Here is a 22,587-nt window from a genome sequence, read left to right as displayed (position 1 = left end):
AAGTATAACATTTATTACTGTACTTTTTCAGTTAGTGTAAACCCAAAAACAGCATAGTTCTAGTACAAATATTGTGCAATAAAATATTTGAAAAGGTTCCTTTGTCACATTATCATGATCTGAATTATTTTTACTCAAAGTTAGTGATTATCCTTAAAAATCATCGAGTTCTGAATGAATTTAAATCAAAATGTCAGTAAACAGAATCTACAATCTTAGAATTCAGTCAGGAATAATAGCACTAGCACAGCACTGATCACTCAGCAGGAAGGGCAGTTGTCATTGGCTTGTGAGTTCCATCAGACACTGCTCTTCATGAGGTCATGAGTGTGATCTGTGTCTTCATCCACATAAGCCAAGGAGGTGCGCTTCCTCTGAGGGGTCAGTGCCATGTCCACTCAGATGGAGTGAGTCACTACTACATTATAAGCTAGTAGGATGGCCAACAGATGAGATGGTAGCCACCATCTGTGCTACTTCAGGCCTGTCCATTGGATTCTTGCAGGGATGAGAGAGGATCACTTTCCCGCCTTCATCCAGGACAAAATCACCGCCCATCTGAAATCATATCAAAAACTGAATTAGAATGAGGACATGGATTATACAAACCTATCCCGAAATAAAAGGGCATTGTATGGATACTTTTCTTCATGGAAAGAGAAAATATTTGATGTGTTTAATGTATAGCTACTGTACGTCGTATCTTAAGTAGGATGAAATATTTTCAGATATATTTCTGAATACCTGATAGAGATCTTCCAGGAAACGTGGTGGGATGTCAGGAAACTCTTGGCCTAACGCAACATACTCTGCATATTGAAGCAAGCAGCCAAAATTCATCACCTTTGAATAGGAAGATCCCAGGCCAAATGCCTTGTAAATCTGAAACACAGAGAATATGTATCCAGTTGGCGAAACATTGGCATAACACAGAGTACATAAAAGCTTTACATTCAGCTACCAAAGGTCAATAGGTCATGATCAACCCTGAGTGGCCCTCTATAGTGGCAGCCCAGCTCTTACCTTCCTCTGTGGGTCAAGCAGCATGTCGTACTTGCAGCCCGTCTGTTCTAGCCAGAGCTGAGCACCTTCTCGACAGCCAAAGGAGACCACCAGTACCCGAGTTGACTGAGAATCTAGGAGTCCCTGAAAATGAAGGATGGGCATTTGAAAGAATGTCTGTATTTCGAGTGCTCTTATGCAAATCATTTACTCGCTTGTTAGCGTAAAATGGGTCTGAAGGCAAAACAAGTTTGTGCAATGTTTTCACTGCATTTTACATACTCCACAAACAATAAACACATCTTAGAGATTAACATTTTGTCAGTGCTTATCAATTCAACCTGCTAAATAGTTGCATTTGTACATTGAGTACTTTTATTTCATTATTAGCAATCGAATACAAACCTTTAATCGAGTACTCAAACATATTTGAGTGCTCGCGCCCATACCAACTGAAGATACATAGTACAATAAAGGACTGACACTAAGCTGCTAGAGGACGTTACAAGTTAAGGTCACTGAAAGATGGTAGGTTATGTTCCATGAAGTTAGGAGCACAGAGATGGTAGGAGATACGCTCCTCTCCTCTCAGGTAGACTGACCTGTTGGGTCTCCATCTCAGCCACGTGCTCGCGTCACGGTAGTCATCCAAAGTGTCGGATCAGAACCAGCAGCAGATTCTCCCGTTTCCCAAAGTACTGTCCCAGAGTCACATTCCTGCACAACACAACAGAGGGTCAGTTTGGGTCATTTCTGTACTCACACGATTTTCTCTATAACTTTCTCCTAGTTCTTCAGAGACAAGTTTATTTATTTTTATACACTGAACAAAAATATAAATGCAACATGTAAAGTGTTGGTGCCATGTTTCATGAGCTGAAATAAAATAGCCCCAACATTTTCCATACACACAGAAAACGTATCTCTCTCAGATGTTGTGCAGAAATTTGTTTACATCCCTGTTAGTGAGCATTTCTCCTTTGCCAAGATAATCCATCCACCTTACAGGTGTGGCATATCATGAAGCTGATTAAACAGCATGATCATTACACAGGTGCACGTTGTGCTGGGGACAATAAAATGGCACTCTAAAATGTGCAGTTTTCAGTTTTGTCACACAACACAATGCCACAGATGTCTCAAATATTGAGGGAGCGTGCAGTTGGCATGCTGACTGCAGGAATGTCCACCAGAGCTGTTGCCAAATAATTGAATGTTCATTTCTCTACCATAAGCCGCCTCCAACGTCATTTTAGAGAATTTGGCAGTACGTCTAACCAGCCTCACAACCGCTGACCATGTGTATGGTGTTGTGTGGGCGAGCAGTTTGCTGATGTCACGTTGTGAACAGAGTGCCCCATGGTGGCGGTGGGGTTATAGTATGGGCAGGCATAAGCTACGGACAACGAACACAATTGCATTTTATCGATAGCAATTAAAATGCACAGAGATACTGTGACGAGATTCTGAGGCCCATTGTCGTGCCATTCATCCGCCGCCATCACCTCATGTTTCAGTATGATAATGTACAGCCCCATGTCGCAAAGATCTGTACACAATTCCTGGAAGCTGAAAATGTCCCAGTTCTTCCATGGTCTGCATACTCACCAAACATGTCACCCATTGATCAGGTTTGGGATGCTCTGGATCGACATGTACAACAGCGTGCTCCAGTTCCAGCCAATATCCAGCAACTTTGCACAGCCATTGAAGAGGAGAGAGACAACATTCCACAGGCCACAATCAACAGCCTGACCAACTCTATGAGAAGGAGACTTGTCGCGCTGCATGAGGCAAATGGTGGTCACACCAGATACTGACTGGTTTTCTGATCCACGCCCCTAACTTTTTTTTAATGGTATGGTATCTGTGACAAACCGATCCATATCTGTACTCCCATTCATATAAAATCCATAGATTAGGGCCTAATGAATTTATTTCAATTGACTGTTTTCCTTATATGAACTGTAACTCAGTAAAACCTTAGAAATTATTGCATGTTGCGTTTATATTTTTGTTCAGTATCTATGTTGACTCACTCTCCACTCCTGGCATCTGTGAGGGGTGTATCAGCACTCAGATTCTGTGAAGTTGGGCCTCCTGTGAGCCGTTTGTCACTTGTCTTCAGCGCAGTGTCTATGCGGTCCAGAAAGGCATCCCATTCCTCCTGCAGGAAAACAAGCACACACACAACATCCTCATTTCTCAAGTCTTTCCAAGGGTACGCCTCAACCACAGATAACAATGGACCATTGTTTAGAACGGAAGACTAACCTCCAACTGCAGGAGTTCCTCTACTTGCTCTTGCACCTTGGCATGGCTGGTGAAAGATTGGGGGAGAGAGGTGTCCGTCAAAGAGTTTCTTCTAAAATAACATTTTTTGCAGATTTGAGTTACGCAGTTCTCTGATATTTGATCTTCAAACTCACTGATAAGACTTCTTCCACAGGTTTTCAGCATCAATCTTCTTCTTCACACCAATACTAACAAATGTTAACAAAATTAGTCAGCAGAATTGGACCAAATGACCCCAACTCTCAGTATGTCAGCAAAACAAATGAGGAAAGGAAAATGAAGTAGGCTGAACGTCTCTAAAATGCACCCACCTGTTGTAGAAGTTGGCACCACAAGTCATTAGTCCAAATAAAGTTGTAATTTTATTTGGGACAAAATCTTCAATGGAACCTGAGGAATGACAAAGTAACAATGTATCCAGCCAATTGTGCAACTGTCAGTGTTGCCAACTGCATGACAGGGCTTAGTTCTCTATTGTTCAATTATTAATCCCTACCACACTTTTCTACTTTAAGAACATGTGATGTAGGCTACATGTAATGTATCAGATATATATATTTTAAACTGATGGTAGCAAAATTCACTCTAGTGCTTACAGAGATACCACACTGTCAATATTATTTCAATATTCATAGCTATTCATAGGCTGTTGCTATTGGCTCACTCTACAACTTTGCATAGGTTACATGTGACAGTCAGCTAGATAATGCCACAAGATAGCTACAGAAATACTGGTAGTATATACTGTACCTGCTGCTTCTTGCTTGCCATTTTCAAGTAGGATTCTTCCCATAGTATTCAAGCCTGTTAAACCATAAATAAGAGTATCTTCTGCCTCACTGATATCTTCAGCCATCTCTGGTCCCTGTCAGCCCCCTTCAGCAGAGGAGAATCACTAGTGTTAGCTGCTACTGTGTAGCAAGAAAGCCGTATCCAGGCTTATCAAACATCACATGATTTGGCTAAAGTCATGGTGGTTCACAGTATTTGGGAGCACTTGTGCGACATCTGCTGACCTGAATCATAAAGTACAAGTAATGTGTGTTGGAATGGTTTAGCAAGCAAGCTCATTAATTAAACATCTTTGTGGGTGATCTGGCATAACTGTAGATAAACATATAATTATCACTCCTGGTTGAATTGAAATAACAAGAAACAAACCACTAATGTGTCAACCAATTGTATTAACCATTGAACATCCCAATTCCCCAAAAACTCCACAGATTTCTTTCCTTCAAGTTTAAACTTCAAGATGGGACATATGGCTCGCTTACAAATCCACCTTTGCGCTTTAATAAACATAGCTAATTCACTCAGGCTAAAAAAATAAATACCAATCCCAGCCATTCAGCACAATCATTGATATGGAAACATTATTATAAAAACAGTAGTACTGACAAAAAAAGACAATCAAGCAGAGAACTCTGTTGTTGTTGGTTGTTTCACATGATCATCTGGAGCTCATTGAATAAGGACCCAAGCAGGCGATGCATATTCTATTGTGTCATTCATAGTAAAAGGGTAAGTGGGGAACAAACTGAAAACCAAAGTTCTTCAGAGCAATTGAACAACATCCCCAAAATGTATCCCTGAACGTTCGTTCTAATGTTGTGTCAATAAGACCATGGTCAAATTATTTACAAACATTTTACAGAAAAAAGAAAGGAAAGCAACAATGAAAATCACAGATGTCTCAAAATAAGACAAGAGGAATGATATCATGGCACAATGTGTGCTTTCCCCAAAACAAGTTGGACCCAACCTGAAACCAACCCTTCCTCATGCCTTTAGGTCAAGTTAAAAACAATTACAGAAAATGGCAATAGCACAGTGACACTGTCCAATATCGTCAAGACTAAATAAAAAGATTGCTTGACTTTTCTAAATGTTCAAGTATCCCAAGTGGAACTGCATAGCCCTGAAGGAAAGTTTACATTTTAGAATCTCCTCCCACACTTTCTCTGCTTATAGACAGAATAGCTGTGAGGGTTTTTAAAAATAGGATTTAAAAAAAAGTGTCAATCACGATCGAGAGATTAACTCTCATTCAAATTAATGTAATTAATTACATTTCGTAGCTTTTACACACTAGACCCTAATAGGGTTTTGCTGGTATTGCATATATCGGGCCAGACCGGAACAACATGTAGTTGTTCTAAATCATGTTTAGACAGACATTGTGCTTTGGGGGTTGAGTTGGCCATAGACTATGAGCAGACAGACGGGCCCTTGTTCTCATCAGGAGATGAGGTGTTAGGACTTCTTTGGACAGTGCGATGTGGAGTCCGTGTTGAGGACCTCAATCATGGTTCTAGTCATTGGGAAGGTTTCTGCTACCGATGGAAGACTCTGGTACCACACTGGTAGGCTAAGAGGTAAAAAAATATATATATATATAAATTATATAGTACCAGTCAAAGGTTTGGACACACCTACTCATTCAAGGGTTTTTCTTTATTTTTTACATTGTAGAATAATAGTGAAGACATCAAAACTATGAAATAACACATATGGAATCATGTAGTAACCAAAAAAGTGTTAAACTAATAGTATGCATAACCACTAAGAATAATGCATTTTTAATAGGCATACCCAATGGCATTATGCATTGACATTCACATTATGTTTACATTCTAAAATACACTACCAGTCAAAAGTTTGGACACACCTATTCATTCAAGGGTTTTTCTTTATTTTTTACATTGTAGAATAATAGTGAAGACATCAACACTATGAAATAACACATATGGAATCATGTAGTAACCAAAGAAAAGTGTTAAACAAATCAAAATATATTTTATATTTCAGATTCTTCAAATAGCCACCATTTGCCTTGATGACAGCTTTGCACACTCTTGGCATTCTCTCAACCAGCTTCATGAGGTAGTCACCTGGAATGCATTTCAGTTAACAGGTGTGCCTTGTTAAAAGTTAATTTGTGGAATTTATTTATTTATTAATGCGTTTGAGCCAATCAGTTGTGTTGTGACAAGGTAGGGGGGGGGGTATACAGAAGATAGCCCTATTTGGTAAAAGACCAAGTCCATATTTTGGCAAGAACAGCCCAAATAAGCAAAGAGAAACGACAGTCCTTCATTACTTTAAGACATGAAGGTCAGTCAATACGGAACATTTCAAGAACTTTGACACTTTTTTGTTTACTACATGATTCCATGTGTTATTTCATAGTTTTGGTGTCTTCACGATTATTCTACAATGTAGAAACCCTTGAATGAGTAGGTGCATCCAAACTTTTGACTGGTACTGTATACAGTTGAAGTCGGAAGTTTCCATACACCTTAGCCAAATACATTTAAACTCAGTTTTTAACAATTCCTGACATTTAATCCTAGTAAAATTTCCCTGTCTTAGGTCAGTTAATAGTAGAGATAATGATTTATTTCAGCTTTTATTCCTTTTATCCCATTCCCAGTGGGTCAGAAGTTTACATACACTCAATTATTATTTGGTAGCATTGCCTTTAAATTGTTTAACTTGGGTAAAACGTGTCGGGTAGCCTTCCACAAGCTTCCCACAATAAGTTGGGTGAATTTTGGCCCATTCCTCCTGACAGAGCTGGTGTAACTGAGTCAGGTTTGTAGGCCTCCTTGCTCGCACATGCTTTTTCAGTTCTGCCCACAAACTGTCTATAGGATTGAGGTCAGGGTTTTGTGATGGCCACTCCAATACCTTGACTTTGTTGTCCTTAAGCCATTTTGCCACAACTTAAAGAGGCACTGAGTTTGAAGGTAGGCCTTGAAATACATCTACAGGTACACCTCCAATTGACTCAAATTATGTCAATTAGCCTATCAGAATCTTCTAAAGCCATGACATAATTTTCTGGAATTTTCCAAGCTGTTTAAAGGCACAGTCAACTTAGTGTATGTAAACTTCTGACCCACCGGAATTGTGATACAGTGAATTATAAGTGAAATAATCTGTCTGTAAATAATTGTTGGAAAAATTACTTGTGTCATGCACAAAGTAGATGTCCTAACCGACTTGCCAAAAGTATAGTTTGTTAACAAGAAATTTGTGGAGTGGTTGAAAAACAAGTTTTAATGACTCCAACCTAAGTGTATGTAAACTTCCGACTTCAGCTGTTTATATGGTTATCAATACAGATAGGAATAAATAATTGGCCAACTTATGACGTGTTTAAAGGTGAAAAAAGTGGATATGCCGAGCTACTCACCTCTTTAAATTCATCCAGTTTTTTGCAGTTTTACTAAACCTGTCAGGACTGGGTGTTGTCATGGCTTCAAAATCAACCAACTGGAGAGAAGAAAAAAAAATCATAAACAAGGAAAATGCTTAAAAACAGGCTAATTGATAACTACATATAACATACATGATTATGAATAACCCATTTTCCACCACTGGTAATGTATTATAATAAAGTGGTGTATAGTAGAGCAAAACTATTCATCAGTATTACCTTCCCTTTGGGGATTCTGCCTATCACCTCCTTTCCACTGGCCATCAGTGCTCCCATGACAACAGAGTATGCCACAACACTGTCCAAAATGGGAAATAGGGACAAAATATAGGGAAATGAGACTTATTTCATAACTAAAAAACCTTTCACAAAGTAAAATCACAATTCAGACAAGACCAACTGAAAACCGTGTCGTTACATCATGTCTTAATGGTTATAGCAGAAAATATGACTTGGACAACACCTTACCTGGACCCTCTGGAGAGGGGCATAAGATTACAAAAGTAGTAAACCAGGGAGAGAATTAAATTACACACTGCATCTGCATCCTGAAAGAGAGAAACAAAAACACAATACAGGGTCCACTTACAGAGGTAATATGATTATACAACAATAGGAGACTGATATTGATACTGTATGTGAGCCATCATGATTAAGTCATGTGAAGTTTGTTAATGGAATTTTAACTTGGGAGGGGTCTACTAAGTTTAACGTCTCCTGAGTGGCGCAGTGGTCTAAGGCACTGCATCGCAGTGTAAACTGTGCCACTAGAGATCCTGGTTCGAATCCAGGCTCTGTCGCAGCCGGCCGCGACCGGGAGACTCATGGGCGGCGCACAATTGGCCCAGCGTCGTCCAGGGTAGGGGAGGGAATGGCCGGCAGGGATGTAGCTCAGTTGATAGAGCATGGCATTTGCAATGCCAGGGTTGTGGGTTCAATTCCCACGGGGGGCCAGTATAAAAAAATATGTATTCACTGACTGTAAGTCGCTCTGGATAAGAGCGTCTGCTAAATGACTAAAATGTAAATGTAAATGTTTAAGGGACTGAATACTTAACAGGTTAGCTAGCCTCATACAAAACTGACTGCTCCCCATTTTCAGTGGTAGAGAGTGAATCTATCAACACGACAATAGGAACATTTTTGCGTTATATCAGATAGTAGAGCAACATTATGGATTGGATTGTTGAGATGACAGTCAGAGAAAAGAAAACAGAGGGAACGAGGAAGAGAGAGAGCATACCCCAAGTTCAGTGGACAGCATGAGAGCCTTGCCCTTGGCAGTCAGGTCTTTGTAGATGGACTCGATCTCAGACTGGTACTGCTGAGTGCGCTCCTCTGTGGTCTGGGTCTCCACTGAGAACAGCATGTTGCCCACTCTAAGGCAACACAAATACACAGTCTGAACAAACACTGTGGTCTGTACCATGGTCTGTACAAACACTGTGGTCTGTACCATGGTCTGTACAAACACTGTGGTCTGTACCATGGTCTGTACAAACACTGTGGTACTGTACCATGGTCTGAACAAACACTGTGGTACTGTACATCAACATTCATCAAGGGACAGACAACAAACTGCACTTTGGTGAAAGCTGTAGGGTTAGAGCTGAGAATAACAAGCTGAATCATAGTATTTCAAGTCTTGTATTTCAAGATGTCTTAGAAAGTTCGAACTGAATGACAAAGAATTCAAATCAGTTCAAATAGGGGGCTTGGCTGTTTATATTTCATTTCTCAGATGCAACCATTCTTTTTTAGATAATATTCCACACTTGAGGAATCCTATACAATATGTTTCTCACTGCAGCTCTTGCCTCTGGCAGTTTCTCAGTATTTTTGTTCTGCACCCCCAAAGGGACTGATTGTCTGGTTCTTTCCCATCAAGGGGCTCTTGGGAAAGTTAGATTTTATTTCCCTGTTCAACATTGTTTAATGCTAAGAAAGGATTAGGTCTTTCTACTACATAATGTAACTTCAACGCAACATCAACAAACAGACCTAGAACATTTGCTAGAAGTTCCCTAACAAAAATGTCTGAGCGCTGAATTCGAATGAACAACAATATTATTCATTGAAGTACAGGTAACTGCCAAAATAAAGGAAACACCAACATAAAGTTTCTTAATAGGGCGTTGGGCCACCACAAGCCAGAACGTCTTCAATGCACCTCAGCATAGATTCTACAAGTGTCTGGAACTCTATTGGAGGGATGCGACACCATTCTTCCACGAGAAATTCCATAATTTGGTGTTTTGTTGATGGTGGTGGAAAACGTTGTCTCAGGCACCGCTCCAGAATCTCCCATAAGTGTTCGATTGGGTTGGGATCTGGTGACTGAGATGGCCATGGCATATGGTTTACATCGTTTTCATGTTCATCAAACCATTCAGTGACCACTCGTTCCTTGTGGATGGGGGCATTGTCATCCTATGGGGGCATAGCCATGGTAGCCAAAATAATTGCCTGACAAGCATTTTTATACATGACCCTAATCATGATGGATGTAAATTGCCTAATTAACTCACGAACCACAGCTGTGTGGAACCACCTGCTTTCAATATACTTTGTATCCCTCATTTACTCAAGTGTTTTCTGTATTTTGGCAGTTACCTGTATTTAACTGCTTTCAACTAAGCCAAGTTGACATATTAAACCCTGATGTTTTTGCACATTAAATTATGTTCTGTGATGGGAAAAATTATTGAATTTCCATTTGATTGGAATATCTTAGGTAAACCACTGACGGAGGTAGACTATAATGTCAAGAGCTTAGTTCTTTATTAATTTATTAGAACCAAATAAACTGACCTGTCTCCTGTTATGGTGATGGTGAAACCGTCATATTCTTTCCCAGGGTCTTTTAGACTGGGCACCTTAGAGTTCACTGTGAAGCCATCCCTCGTTTTACTGTTAAACTGCTTCAGGATAGAAATGCAAAACAGCAGCAAATCAGACATTCTATCAGCTGTGAAACTCATGCCATGTTGACCTAGATCTCAGTTCTGATGTACATGATATCACACACACCACTCAGTAGTTCCTAGATGCTATTCCCATGAATACATCAGGCCTCGAAGCTTTGACCCCTGGGTCCAGAGGAGTCAATATTTTCTTATCAGGGTGTTGTTCCTGGGCTCGACATTTAGGTAAATTTGCCAGTGGCTCACCGGGACAGTGCCAACTGAAAGCTACTGACGCAAATGAAAATAATACTGTCCAGAGTCTAGATCTGACAGGAAAGCGAATGATGCACGCATAATTTCAATAGTAAGGGATTTTATCTTCCATTTACGGACTGATTAAGTAGCCTATATAGGGTTTATACTGGCAGGTCAAATTCAAGGACTTAATTGTAATTTTCAAGGACCTACATTTTACATTTAATTGTTGTAAATAGCCTATATAGAAGAAGAACCCCCCCCAACAAAAAAAAAAACTGATTATGGGCCTCCCAAGTGGCGCAGAGGTCTGTGACACAGATCCCAGGCTGTGTCACAACCGGCCGTGACTGGGAGTCCCATAGAGCAGCGCACAACTGGCACAGCGTCATCTGGGTTAGGGGAGGGTTTGGCTGGGGGGGGGGCTTTACTTGGCTCATCGCGCTCTAGCGACTCCTTGTGGCGGACCGGGCGCCTGCAGGCTGACTTCGGTCGTCAGTTGAACAGTGTTTCCTCCGACACATTGGTTCGGCTGGCTTCCGGGTTAAGGAGCGCGGTTTGGCGGGTCATGTTTCGGAGGACGCATGACTCGACCTTCGCCTCTCCAGAGCCCGTTGGGGAGTTGCAGCGATTAGACAAGATCGTAATTGGATATGACGAAATTGGGGATAATTAAAAAATAAAATAATTATAATTATGCAAAAAAAGTATGCATAACCACTAAGAATAATGCATTTTTAATAGGCATACCCAATGGCATTATGCATTGACATTCACATTATGTTTACATTCTAAAATACACTACCAGTCAAAAGTTTGGACACACCTATTCATTCAAGGGTTTTTCTTTATTTTTTACATTGTAGAATAATAGTGAAGACATCAAAACTATGAAATAACACATATGGAATCATGTAGTAACCAAAGAAAAGTGTTAAACAAATCAAAATATATTTTATATTTCAGATTCTTCAAATAGCCACCCTTTGCCTTGATGACAGCTTTGCACACTCTTGGCATTCTCTCAACCAGCTTCTTGAGGTAGTCACCTGGAATGCATTTCAATTAACAGGTGTGCCTTGTTAAAAGTTAATTTGTGGAATTTCTTTCCTTCTTAATGCGTTTGAGCCAATCATTTGTGTTGTGACAAGGTAGGGGGGTATACAGAAGATAGCCCTATTTGGTAAAAGACCAAGTCCTTATTATGGCAAGAACAGCTCAAATTAGCAAAGAGAAATGACAGTCCATCATTAGCGCTATGATGAAACTGGCTCTCATGAGGACCGCCACAGGAATGGAAGACCCAGAGTTACCTCTGATGCAGAGGATAAGTTCATTAGAGTTACCAGCCTCAGAAATTGCAACCCAAATAAATGTTTCACAGAGTTCAAGTCACAGACACATCTCAACATCAACTGTTCTGAGGGGACTGTGTGAATCAGGCCTTCATGGTCAAATTGCTGCAAAGAACCCACTGCTAAAGGACACCAATAAGAAGAAGAGACCTGCTTGGGCCAAGAAACACAAGCAATGGACATTAGACCGGTGGAAATGTGTCCTTTGGTCTGGAGTCCAAATTGGAGATTTTCAGTTCCAACCGCTGTGTTTTTGTGAGACGCGGTGTGGGTGAATGGATGATCTCAGCATTGTGTAGTTCCTACCGTAAAGCATGGAGGAGGAGGTGTTATGGTGTGGGGGTGCTTTGCTGGTGACACTGTCTGGTGATTTATTTAGAATTCAAGGCACATTTAACCAGCATGGCTACCACAGCATTCTGCAGCGATACGCCATCCCATCTGGTTTGGGCTTAGTGGGACTATCATTTGTTTTTCAACAGGACAATGACCCAACACACCTCCAGGCTGTGTAAGGGCTATTTTACCAAGAAGGAGAGTGATGGAGTGCTGCATCAGATGACCTGGCCTCCACAATCCCCCGACCTCAACCCAATTGAGATGGTTTGGGATGAGTCGGACGGCAGAGTGAAGGAAAAGCAGCCAACAAGTGCTCAGCTTATGTGGGAACTCCTTCAAGACTGTTGGAAAAGCATTCCAGGTGAAGCTGGTTGAGAGAATGCCAAGAGTGTGTAAAGCTGTCATCAAGGCAAAGGGTGGCTATTTGAAGAATCTCAAATATAAAATATATTTTGATTTGTTTAACAATTTCTTGGTTACTACATGATTCCATACATGTTATTTCATAGTTTTGATGTCTTCACCATTATTCTACAATGTAGGAAATAGTAAAAATAAAGAAAAACCCTTGAATGAGTAGGTGTCCAAACTTTTGACTGGTACTGTATGTCAGAATAATGTGGGCACTGACTGACTAAATAGACAGCATGCCCCAGTAGATCCTCCTGACAAACACAAATGCAGTCTGTCCATGTGGTAGCTACTCAGTCTCGCCATTTGAGAAGAGTTGTTGAAAAGTTATTGAGGGGTTATTGTACCATGTTTTAAAACGAGAAAGTGAACAAAAACCGGGTACCCTTTGTAATGGAACTCGTTAATTGAAACTGCAGAAAACAAACGAAAGCGGCAACATCTCTCATAAAAACTGATCAGAAATGATATCACAGAATAATTATATTGCCATTGGAGAAGTAGAACTTCTAAATCGGCTAACATAACGTCAAGGACATTTCAAGGACCAAATAGAAGAAATGTCAGATTTTCATGGTAGGCTATTCCAGGATGCATGAATTGTGCATCACAAATATTCAACCAAGACTTTGAACTTTTTAAATACCTTGCCTTCGCGTTTACTGGTAGGCTAGATATCATAACTTGGAACATCTTTCCTACCCCTACCAATGTCGGTCTTTGGTGAGCGGCTCCACCAAACAACCAGCTGTTTGAGAGCTGCGCACTCTCTGCCTGACAGATTATCTCAAACTAGGCTGTGTGTGTGCAACGCACGTGTGATAAATAATCAACATAACAGCTTCGGGAATTCCGTTTTTTTAAATCAATTATATAGCCTAGATTAAAAATAGCATTATTACAACAACAAAAAAATCCCAAGCGGGCCACTGACGGGGATGATGGACTGGCCCGGAGGGTTTCCTAAACCTCCCCTGTGTCATTATTACCTTCATTATGGGGAGAAGGTCTTCCACCTTGTTCACATTTTCCAGTGCTTGTCTGACTTCCAGTAGCCCTCTTGGGTTGTATGCCCTGAGGACAACGCATCAGTAAGTCAACATATATCACCATGTAGAAGATATTTCTCCAATAAAAAGCTATCTGTATTTTTCTTTAAAAGACCCACTTGTGGTAAACCAATATTCTGTCTTTGATGAAATTGAGTATGTTGTCAAAGTAGGCCAAGTATCTTATGTTGATGATTTGTCCTCTGAGGAAACAAACAAAACAGGAAAACCACATTATCAAAAGGGATATCTAAAAATACAACTTGACTCAACAGTTGTGTGTCAGATTCACACAGTGACTATCTTTGAGATGATTTTATGTCATTTTCCTTTAGGTTACCTAATGAGGTTAATATGGTTATTGAACCCTCGGCTGAGACTTCTGGCAGGCATCTGGTCCAGCCAAAGAACAGGCTGGTCTGGATCAGCAATCCTTCAGAGGGACAGAACAACCTCACAGACTGACAATATAGAAACAGTAGACAGGGTGATTGATACTGCAGATGTGCATTGCGGTAATAACATTTTAAAAAATGTTACTATAAAACAATCTCACACCCAAGCCTCACCTCCTCCATTTGACAGCAATATCGAACATGTCTCTCCACTGCATCTGCCTGGTTTTGCCGTTGACTCGCACCTTTGAGTTGCTCCAGGTGCGCTGCATAGCCTGCATGACCTCTAGAGTTGCTAGGCCCATGGCTATTGAGGTGAAACACAGCACATATTCAATTTCAGAACTTTGAAATATACTGTTATGGAGCTACTGGATTAAAGACATAGGATGGGGTAAGACAATATGTATTCCAGAAAGACCAACTTGTACAATAGCTTGTTTGTTATTTTGACGTGAGTACCAGCATGCACATTCTTTTTAACAAAGGACATGTTGTTCAGGGCTGATACTAGTCACATTAAACTGACAGAGTTAATTGATTTCAACAACTCAATCTGATTTCAGCCAAGAATGTACAACAGATTTGAGGCTGAACTCGAATGTGCTCAGTATCTCACCCACCTCTGTGTATTCTGCGATTGGGAAGAAATCCTGGTGTGTCGTATTGCATAAGGGCACCAAGGTGATCAGCAGCGCAAATGAGCTTCTGAACTTCAGTGTTGTAGCTTTCAAAGTTCTGAGGTAGAACATCTCTACAATGGCAAGGCATGATACAAGATCAGTTGGGCAGGTTACAAATGGATTGAATAGCACAAACACACAGTAGGTTAACGTCATCTACTGTAAAAGAGCCTGCTCCATTACCCATCAGTTAGCCTATACTGCAGTGCTGGCAGAAAATATTGAACTGTCAGCAGCAGGTTCTATCCCTTTAAACTCACTTAATATGAGGCTGCAGTCCTGGCTGCTCCTCATAGTCCTCTATAAGGAAAGGAAGGTGTTTTGCCCAGTGGTTTTTGAAGTTTCCTGGAAGATCCTGATCAACATTATATTCTGCCACAGGTTTGTCGAGATGTGAGTGCAAGTAGCGAGAGTATTCTGTGGGGGGAAATGACATGAGGAAAATTCTAACCATATCTCCATAGGCAAGAAATTATCAAAGACAAAACATTCCGCTTCAGGTTGAAATGTTAGTTAAGAGGTCACTATAGCTGACTAAACTCCACGGTGAAGGAAGTTTCTGATGAACTCCACCAACGGAGTGGAGCAGAGACCAGGCTTTGTGGAATTCAGCTTAGACTACATCGATTTGCTCAAGGTCAACACTTAAATTTAAATTATGAAATGCTTACCTTGTACCCATGTTTGTCCCCTGTAGTTGCGTGCCTTTCTTTGTTTGCTGAAATCCTTACTTGATCAATAAACAATCAAATACAACCACCGACTGTTTCCTCATTGCTGTTGCTCTAAGATGGCAACTCAGCGCAAATGCACCAACTGAATCTCAACAAGGAAACAGGTGGTGGTTGTATTTGATTAACGTTTATTGAAAAAGTATGATTTCAGCAAACAAAGAAAGGCACGCAACTACAGAGGACAAACATAGGTACATAGTAAGAATTTCATAATATATTTTTTTAAAGTATTGACCTTGGGTGAATCGATATAGTCAGAGCTGAATTCCACAAAGCCTGGTCTCTGCTCCACTCCGTTGGTGGAGTTAATCAGAAACGTCCTTCACCATGGAGTGGAGTTTAGTAAGCTAAAGTCACTAATGCTGCACTCACCTCGAAGGTATTTCACTTTGAGATATTCCGAGCTTGCCTTCTGGCCCAGCAGAGGGTCATTCAACATTACTTTAGTCTGAGCCTTGATGCCTTCATAGAACTGCCCCATGGACACGTGGCTCAGGCCCTTCATGTACTGACACACCTCGTTGTAGGGCTCCAAATGTAGACACCTCTGCAAAACACAACATGGAGGTGTTACACACCAAGCCCAATGACGCACATAGGTGTAAGAATTTAAAATGGAGGGAGGGAACCTCAAATTCACACATACATAATTCTGACTCAAAGTGGATGTCACTGCAGTCACTTAAACTTTCGCTGTTGACAGTGTGAATGGCCTGAGGCTAACAGCTCTAGCCCGGTGAGTCATGACCCCACCAAACCACATTCTCTACAGGCAGCCTGGGAAACACGTGACACGGTCATGCAAGGTGATGTGTTGGAGGGAGGTAATAGTAACCGTCATAGTAACGCCACATCTATTACACATCAATGCGTGAGGCCTACTGAGTCACCACAGCAGGGCTGCCGATGGGACAGTAGGCAAATAGGCAGGTCGCTTACGCTGCCAAATGCGACCATGGGGACAGAGAGAGGCAGTGGCCTACGTGACGCGCGTCTGATCAGCGGCACGGCTGCTCGTTAGCCTGCGATGCCATCAACCGCCTGACGTCACAGTGAAAACAAAACATCAGGAGAATCGCTTGTAACGGCTGGAATGATGAGTTACAAATGGAGTGGGACAAGTATTGATCCAAGGGTTTTTTCTCTAGACAGCATGCTTAGAAAAACTGATGCAAATGAGAATCATTTTTAGGCAGGCCAGCCCCATCCTAGCCAGTACTATTGCACATAGTCCACAGTAAAGCAGTCTGTTGTCATGAGAGGGTAGATGTAGAATAACTAGTTCAGCTGTACTGTCATTGGTAGACTGATATCGTGTCAGGAGAAAGAAGCTGTGTGACACGGCCATTACCTTGAAGTTGCCGACAGCCTCCTGGAGGCTGCCGTGGTGGTAGAGCATCATGCCTCTCAGCTGCAGAGACTGGATGTGGTTCTGGTTGAGCATCAGGGCTTTCTGGAAGCTCTCCATAGCTGCCTCAAAGTCTCCCAGCTCCCTACAGACAGGTTACAGGGATCACTCACTGCATTGGCCCATGAGTACTAAGGCCCTGAGTTTTTCCTGACCATGATGTGAACTGACCAGGTTGGAACCAAAGCAGGTCATAGAGCATTCCCACTGTACCTGTAGGCCTGTCCGAGACTTTTGTATGCATCTATGAAGTCAGATTTTAATTTCAGGGCCTCCTTGAATGTTTCAATAGCTTCCTGAATGGGGGACAATATTGAGTCATAAACATGCAATTATTTAACCAAAAACTGGTTATACTGGCAGTACTCAAAGTTGAGCAACTATGGTTTTGTACAAAAATGTCTATACCTTGAGCATTCCTCTGTGGAAGAATGTTAGACCTTTGTATAGCATGGCAATGGGTTGGTTTTTCTTCAGATCCAAAGACTGTTGAAAATCCTCCATAGCTGCCACATAATCCTATTTGGGGAAAAACAAAATCATAAAACCAACTGTGAGAACTTTATATATCAACACCACCAATCAGAGACCCCATATACATTGTCTGTCAGTCTGACCTCGGAGATGAAGAGCAGAGTTCCTCTGTGTCTGTAGAGGCGGGCAGAGGGCTGGAGCTGGATGGCTTTGGAGAGATCACTCTGAGCCTCACTGATCCTCCCAAGTGGAGAAAGGATCTGCAAGTCCATCAATGAAGTAAAACTTGAAACACATAAATGCTACTATAATTTCCATTTATTTCACTTGTGTGGGGGAGTCCAATGGTCTAGTAGCTAGACTACTTCAAGGCATATTGTTAATACAACAGCAGTTGCCTCCACTGTAAGATGTATTTTAAAGCCTGCTTGAGAGAATACCACCGCCCTCACTCATTTGTAACCATTTTGCATGTGGTGACACAGAAACGTCCTCCATTTAAACAGACATGCAATTCAAGCATGATAGTAAACCCCAATGAAAACCAATACCCTAACACAAGGTATAACACAAGCAGCGGGTTAACCCATGAAGCCGTAACAGGCATAGAATTATCCTCACCTCTGCCCGCTGTTCGTACACCTCAGGGCGGTTGGGCTCCAGAGTGATGACTCGGCTCAACTCGAACAGCGCCAAGTCTGCATTCTTGATGTCCTTCCATAGAAGGAGAAGAGAAGAGACAGTGTCACCCCTATTGGACACACCAGGACAAAAGAAAAGGCAGCTCGCAGCCTTCATCAATCACGTCCACTGACAAGCACATATCCTAACTGCTGAGCAGTGCAGATTAGATTTGTATTTATGATGTGTCACAGTGAAAACATTTGCTGTCTGAATAAAACTGCTGGTATCAACATTCTGTGAACTAGTATCATGCTGCTGTGATCACTTACCTGCAGACTCTTTTTCCCGTATGCTATCCCTCTCCCGTAGATGGCACTGACCACCTCTGGATCCCCCTAGTACACCAGAGGACAACACACACTGATATCCTCCATTGCAAACCGCACAACATATTCAAAGCAGGGAGAAAAGAGAGGAAGTACTGTAATGTAAACAAGGCAACAGTAAACATGTCGTCCCCCACGAATGATGCAGCCCCCCCGGCCAATTAGCGACAACAATTCAAAGTAGACTTTACTGATAGTACCAAAACATGTGCCCGTTATAGCGCCATGAATATTCAAGTGGATATGAATGTTCTTGCATATGTTGAGTCTTGACAGTGTTTGCAACATGTGCACCACATTTTGTTACAGTACGATTATCTGTGACTGATTTATATGCATTTATGTGCCAGACCACACCCACGTGAATGTTTATTGGTCAATAGCAGCCATGTTATTTTAGGTACTAGTCTGGAAAATATTGCATTGAGAGACCTTTGTCCTTAGATGCCACATATCCAGTTTCGTGCGGATTGGTCATTTAGTGCCAGAGGAGTAACGTTTTAAGTGTTCATTTTCTTTTCCAAATTGCGGAAAATCCATCATGGCGGGCCTTAGGCGCATTTGTTCCTTGTGAGGAGAGGGACCTATGTACAGAATTTCATGACTTTAGCTCAAACGGGGTGAGGGGTGTGACCTTTCAAAGTTTGCATTTTCAATCGCTTGTTATAGCGCCACCATCTGGTCAATCTGTGTAATTTAGTAAATGCAGGATCTCTTTGGCAAGACGCATCATTCACCCAAGTTCCGTCAAAATCGGGCCAGTGCTGTCTGAGATTTTGCGTGTGACGAAAGGAGACAGATCGACAGTCCCCTCCCCGATTTAATCATGGGGGACGATGAAGTCTGTCTCTCTACTATTCATATATTTGGCTAAACAAAAAATATGCATTATTCAAACTGTCAAGAAGACCAGACATGTATAAAGATTAGTGTTGTAATTCATGCATCTATGAATGTTAACCAACCTGTAGTAACAAGGAGAAGTGTTTGATGGCTTCATCGTACAGGCCATTGCCAATAAGAACATATCCTATAGCTGCAATGAAATGAATAATGAGAGTCAAGCAATGTATAGCATACACTCCACAAACCAAACTCTTTCAGGAATAATTTCTTACCAAGCTCCTCATTTGTGTTGTGGTTGTCCACTGCAAAAGGGAATCGCTTCTGCTCTATGAACAACTTGGCTTGTCTCTGTTTGAACAAAGATAATGGTAGTTATTCCACGACAATGATGCGTCAGTCAAACAGAAATGCCCAGGCAAAAGCATTGAGATCTCAGTGAATTTGGTGCATCTCACCAAGATTTTCTCTGCGTTGAGAGAGAAGACAGACTCGCATGGTGGGTTGCTTCCTTCCTCACAGTCTGGGTCCTCCAACTGTAGAATGAAGGACTCTGTAGGGAAACATACAGCATCAGACAACAAATCGCCCAGACTGCTGCCAACATGGTCATTAAGGGGATATATATACACTTAGTGGCTAGTTTATTAGGTACACACATTTAACTTTGGATTGGAGATGCTTAATGTGAGTCTGGAAGGAGAGTTTACAGTCTAACCAGACACCTAGGTATTTGTAGTTGTCCACATACTCTAGGTCAGACCCGTCGAGAGTAGTGATTCTAGTCGGGTGGGCTGGTGCCAGCAGCGTTCGATTGAAGAGCATGCATTTAGTTTTACTAGTGTTTAAGAGCAGTTGGAGGCTACTGAAGGAGTGTTGTATGGCATTGAAGCTCGTTTGGAGGTTTGTTAACACAGTGTCCAATGAAGGGTCAGATGTATACAAAATGGTGTCGTCTGCGTAGAGGTGGATCTGAGAGTCACCAGCAGCAAGAGCGACATCATTGATATACACAGAGAAAAGTGTCGGCCCAAGAATTGAACCCTGTGGCACCCCCATAGAGACTGCCAAAGGTCCAGACAACAGGCCCTCCGATTTGACACATTGAACTCTGAGAAGTAGTTGTGGTCCTCTGTAGCTCAGCTGGTAGAGCACGGCGCTTGTAACGCCAGGGTAGTGGGTTCGATCCCCGGGACCACCCATACACAAAAATGTATGCACGCATGACTGTAAGTCGCTTTGGATAAAAGCGTCTGCTAAATGGCATATTATTATTATTATTATTATTATTTAGTTGGTGAACCAGGTGAGGCAGTCATTTGAGAAACGAAGGCTATTTAGTCTGCCAATAAGAATGCAGTGGTTGACAGAGTCGAAAGCCTTGGCCAGGTCGATGAAGACAGCTGCACAGTACTGTCTATTATCGATCGCGGTTATAATATCGTTTGGGCGTGACTGAGGTGCACCCATGACCAGCTCGGAAACCGGATTGCATAGCGGAGAAGGTACGGTGGGATTCGAAATGGTCAGTGATCTGTTTGATATCTTGGCTTTCAAAAACTTTCGAAGGGCAGGATGGATATAGGTCTGTAACAGTTTGGATCTAGAGTGTCACCCCCTTTGAAGAGGGGGTGACAATCTCTGGGGATCTCAGACGTTACGAAAGAGAGGTTGAACAGGCTAGTAATAGGGGTTGCGACAATTTCGGCAGCTAGTTTTAGAAAAAAAGGGTCCAGATTGTCTAGCCCAGATGATTTGTAGGGGTCCAGATTTTGCAGCTCTCTCAGAACATCAGCTGTCTGAATTTGTGTGAAGGAGAAGCAGGGGGGGGGGGGCATGGGCAAGTTGGAGTGGAGGGTGCAGAGCTGGTGGCCGGGGTAGTGGTAGCCAGGTGGAAAGCATGGCCAGCCGTAGCAAAATGCTTGTTGAAATTCTCAATTAATGTAGATTTATCGGTGGTGATAGTGTTTCCTAGTCTCAGTGCAGTGGGCAGCTGGGAGGAGGTGCTCTTATTCTCCATGGACTTTACAGTGTCCCAAAACTTTTTGGAGTTAGTGCTACAGGATGCAAATTTCTGTTTGAAAAAGCTAGCCTTTGCTTTCCTAACTGCTTGTGTATATTGGTTCCTAACATCCCTGAAAAGTTGCATATCGCGGGGGCTATTCGATGCTAATGCAGTATGCCACAGGATGTTTTTGTGCTGGTCAAGGGCAGTCAAGTCTGAGGAGAACCAGGGGCTATATCTGTTCTTAGTTCTGTTTTGCCCAGTCTAATGTTCAATCGAACAGTAACTGTATGCCTCGATGCCTGTCTGCCTGCTTTATATAGTAAGCCATGGCCACGTGACTCAGTGTCTGTAGGAGCTAACCATTTTCGTGAATGGGGTGGTGTATCTAACAAACTGAGTATATAAGGATCACAAACATTGACAGGCTTCTAGGCTTCTACCTGCAATGAAGGGACTGCTCACATCAAATACTAATACTGTATTGTTGATTGATTCATAAAAGCCTTAACAAGTTGTGACACTTCAGTGGGAAACCCATAAAATGACCTCATTCATTCATTCTCCTGGATATTTTTATTCATTTACAAAGCAATTCGATTTTCTTTAGCTACAATTCACATACCAAATAATGAACTTGTGCCAGCAAGACAATGAATGAGCCAGTGCGAGCTTTGACGTGTGCTCTTGGTTACGTTCACGCCCAGGAAAGGCATACACTGCAGAGAGCGTGTACTAACTGGCATCGTGTTTAAAAACTTAACTACATAAGGACATCATAGTACTGCATTATTCAGGGCCCAGGGACCTTGACGAAATACTTTCTATTAGTCTTGATATATTAGTTGCGGATCCTCTGATTCTACCCTGACCTTTACTATCAAATCCTAACCTCTACGAGAGAAGGGGTTATCTCTCTGGCTTGCTATGTAACTTCCTGTCAACTGGTGCAAAAGAAGAAGTTAGTTTAGCTATCTACATTACACAGCGAGTTACGAGGACGTGGCAAAACAGTGTTAAAAGAGCGCTTACCGCAATCCGTTGTGTATTCCTCCCACTCTGACGGAGAGCTGCAACCATGTTTGTGCAGTTCGCTATTGAAGAAAGTGAGTGTAGAGAAGTATTCCGTGGAAAATATAGCACGGGATAAGTACAGAAGTGAGAGAGCTACCACAACAACACTGCCAGCAGGTGCCATGTT

The 22,587-nt window shown here is 41.8% G+C and overlaps 2 protein-coding genes across 3 annotated transcripts; both read right to left on the bottom strand.

The window, feature by feature from the left end:
• Window positions 1-35: 35 nt before the first annotated feature.
• On the bottom strand, window positions 36-4,378 carry LOC311106902 (peroxiredoxin-like 2C). The gene is made up of 9 exons (XM_084149288.1): window positions 4,048-4,378; window positions 3,609-3,687; window positions 3,432-3,485; window positions 3,277-3,322; window positions 3,042-3,169; window positions 1,605-1,719; window positions 1,024-1,146; window positions 745-882; window positions 36-558 (listed from the first exon to the last, which is right to left on the bottom strand). The coding sequence occupies exons 1-9, from the start codon at window positions 4,151-4,153 to the stop codon at window positions 424-426; spliced, it is 924 nt and encodes a 307-aa protein (XP_084005414.1). The 5' UTR covers window positions 4,154-4,378; the 3' UTR covers window positions 36-423.
• Window positions 4,379-4,461: 83 nt separating this feature from the next.
• On the bottom strand, window positions 4,462-22,584 carry LOC311106901 (tetratricopeptide repeat protein 13-like; the record flags this gene model as incomplete). Of its 2 annotated transcripts, none has more annotated exons than XM_084149286.1 (23): window positions 4,462-5,665; window positions 7,496-7,575; window positions 7,739-7,817; window positions 7,988-8,067; window positions 8,763-8,898; window positions 10,331-10,440; window positions 13,775-13,859; window positions 13,954-14,037; window positions 14,175-14,267; window positions 14,404-14,536; window positions 14,853-14,983; window positions 15,173-15,329; window positions 16,019-16,193; window positions 16,998-17,139; window positions 17,268-17,350; window positions 17,463-17,573; window positions 17,672-17,788; window positions 18,150-18,242; window positions 18,482-18,547; window positions 19,504-19,574; window positions 19,657-19,732; window positions 19,840-19,934; window positions 22,419-22,584. In XM_084149286.1, the coding sequence occupies 23 exons, from the start codon at window positions 22,582-22,584 to the stop codon at window positions 5,551-5,553; spliced, it is 2,478 nt and encodes an 825-aa protein (XP_084005412.1). In that variant the 3' UTR covers window positions 4,462-5,550. The 2 variants fall into 2 exon arrangements, with proteins under 2 accessions (XP_084005412.1, XP_084005413.1); XM_084149287.1 differs by having other exon boundaries at window positions 10,331-10,437.
• Window positions 22,585-22,587: the final 3 nt, after the last annotated feature.

Source organism: Coregonus lavaretus (genome assembly GCF_964263955.1).
Source record: "Coregonus lavaretus genome assembly, chromosome: 31".
In the NCBI taxonomy this organism is placed as follows: domain Eukaryota; kingdom Metazoa; phylum Chordata; class Actinopteri; order Salmoniformes; family Salmonidae; genus Coregonus; species Coregonus lavaretus.
This window is presented reverse-complemented; position numbering and strand designations above follow the sequence as displayed.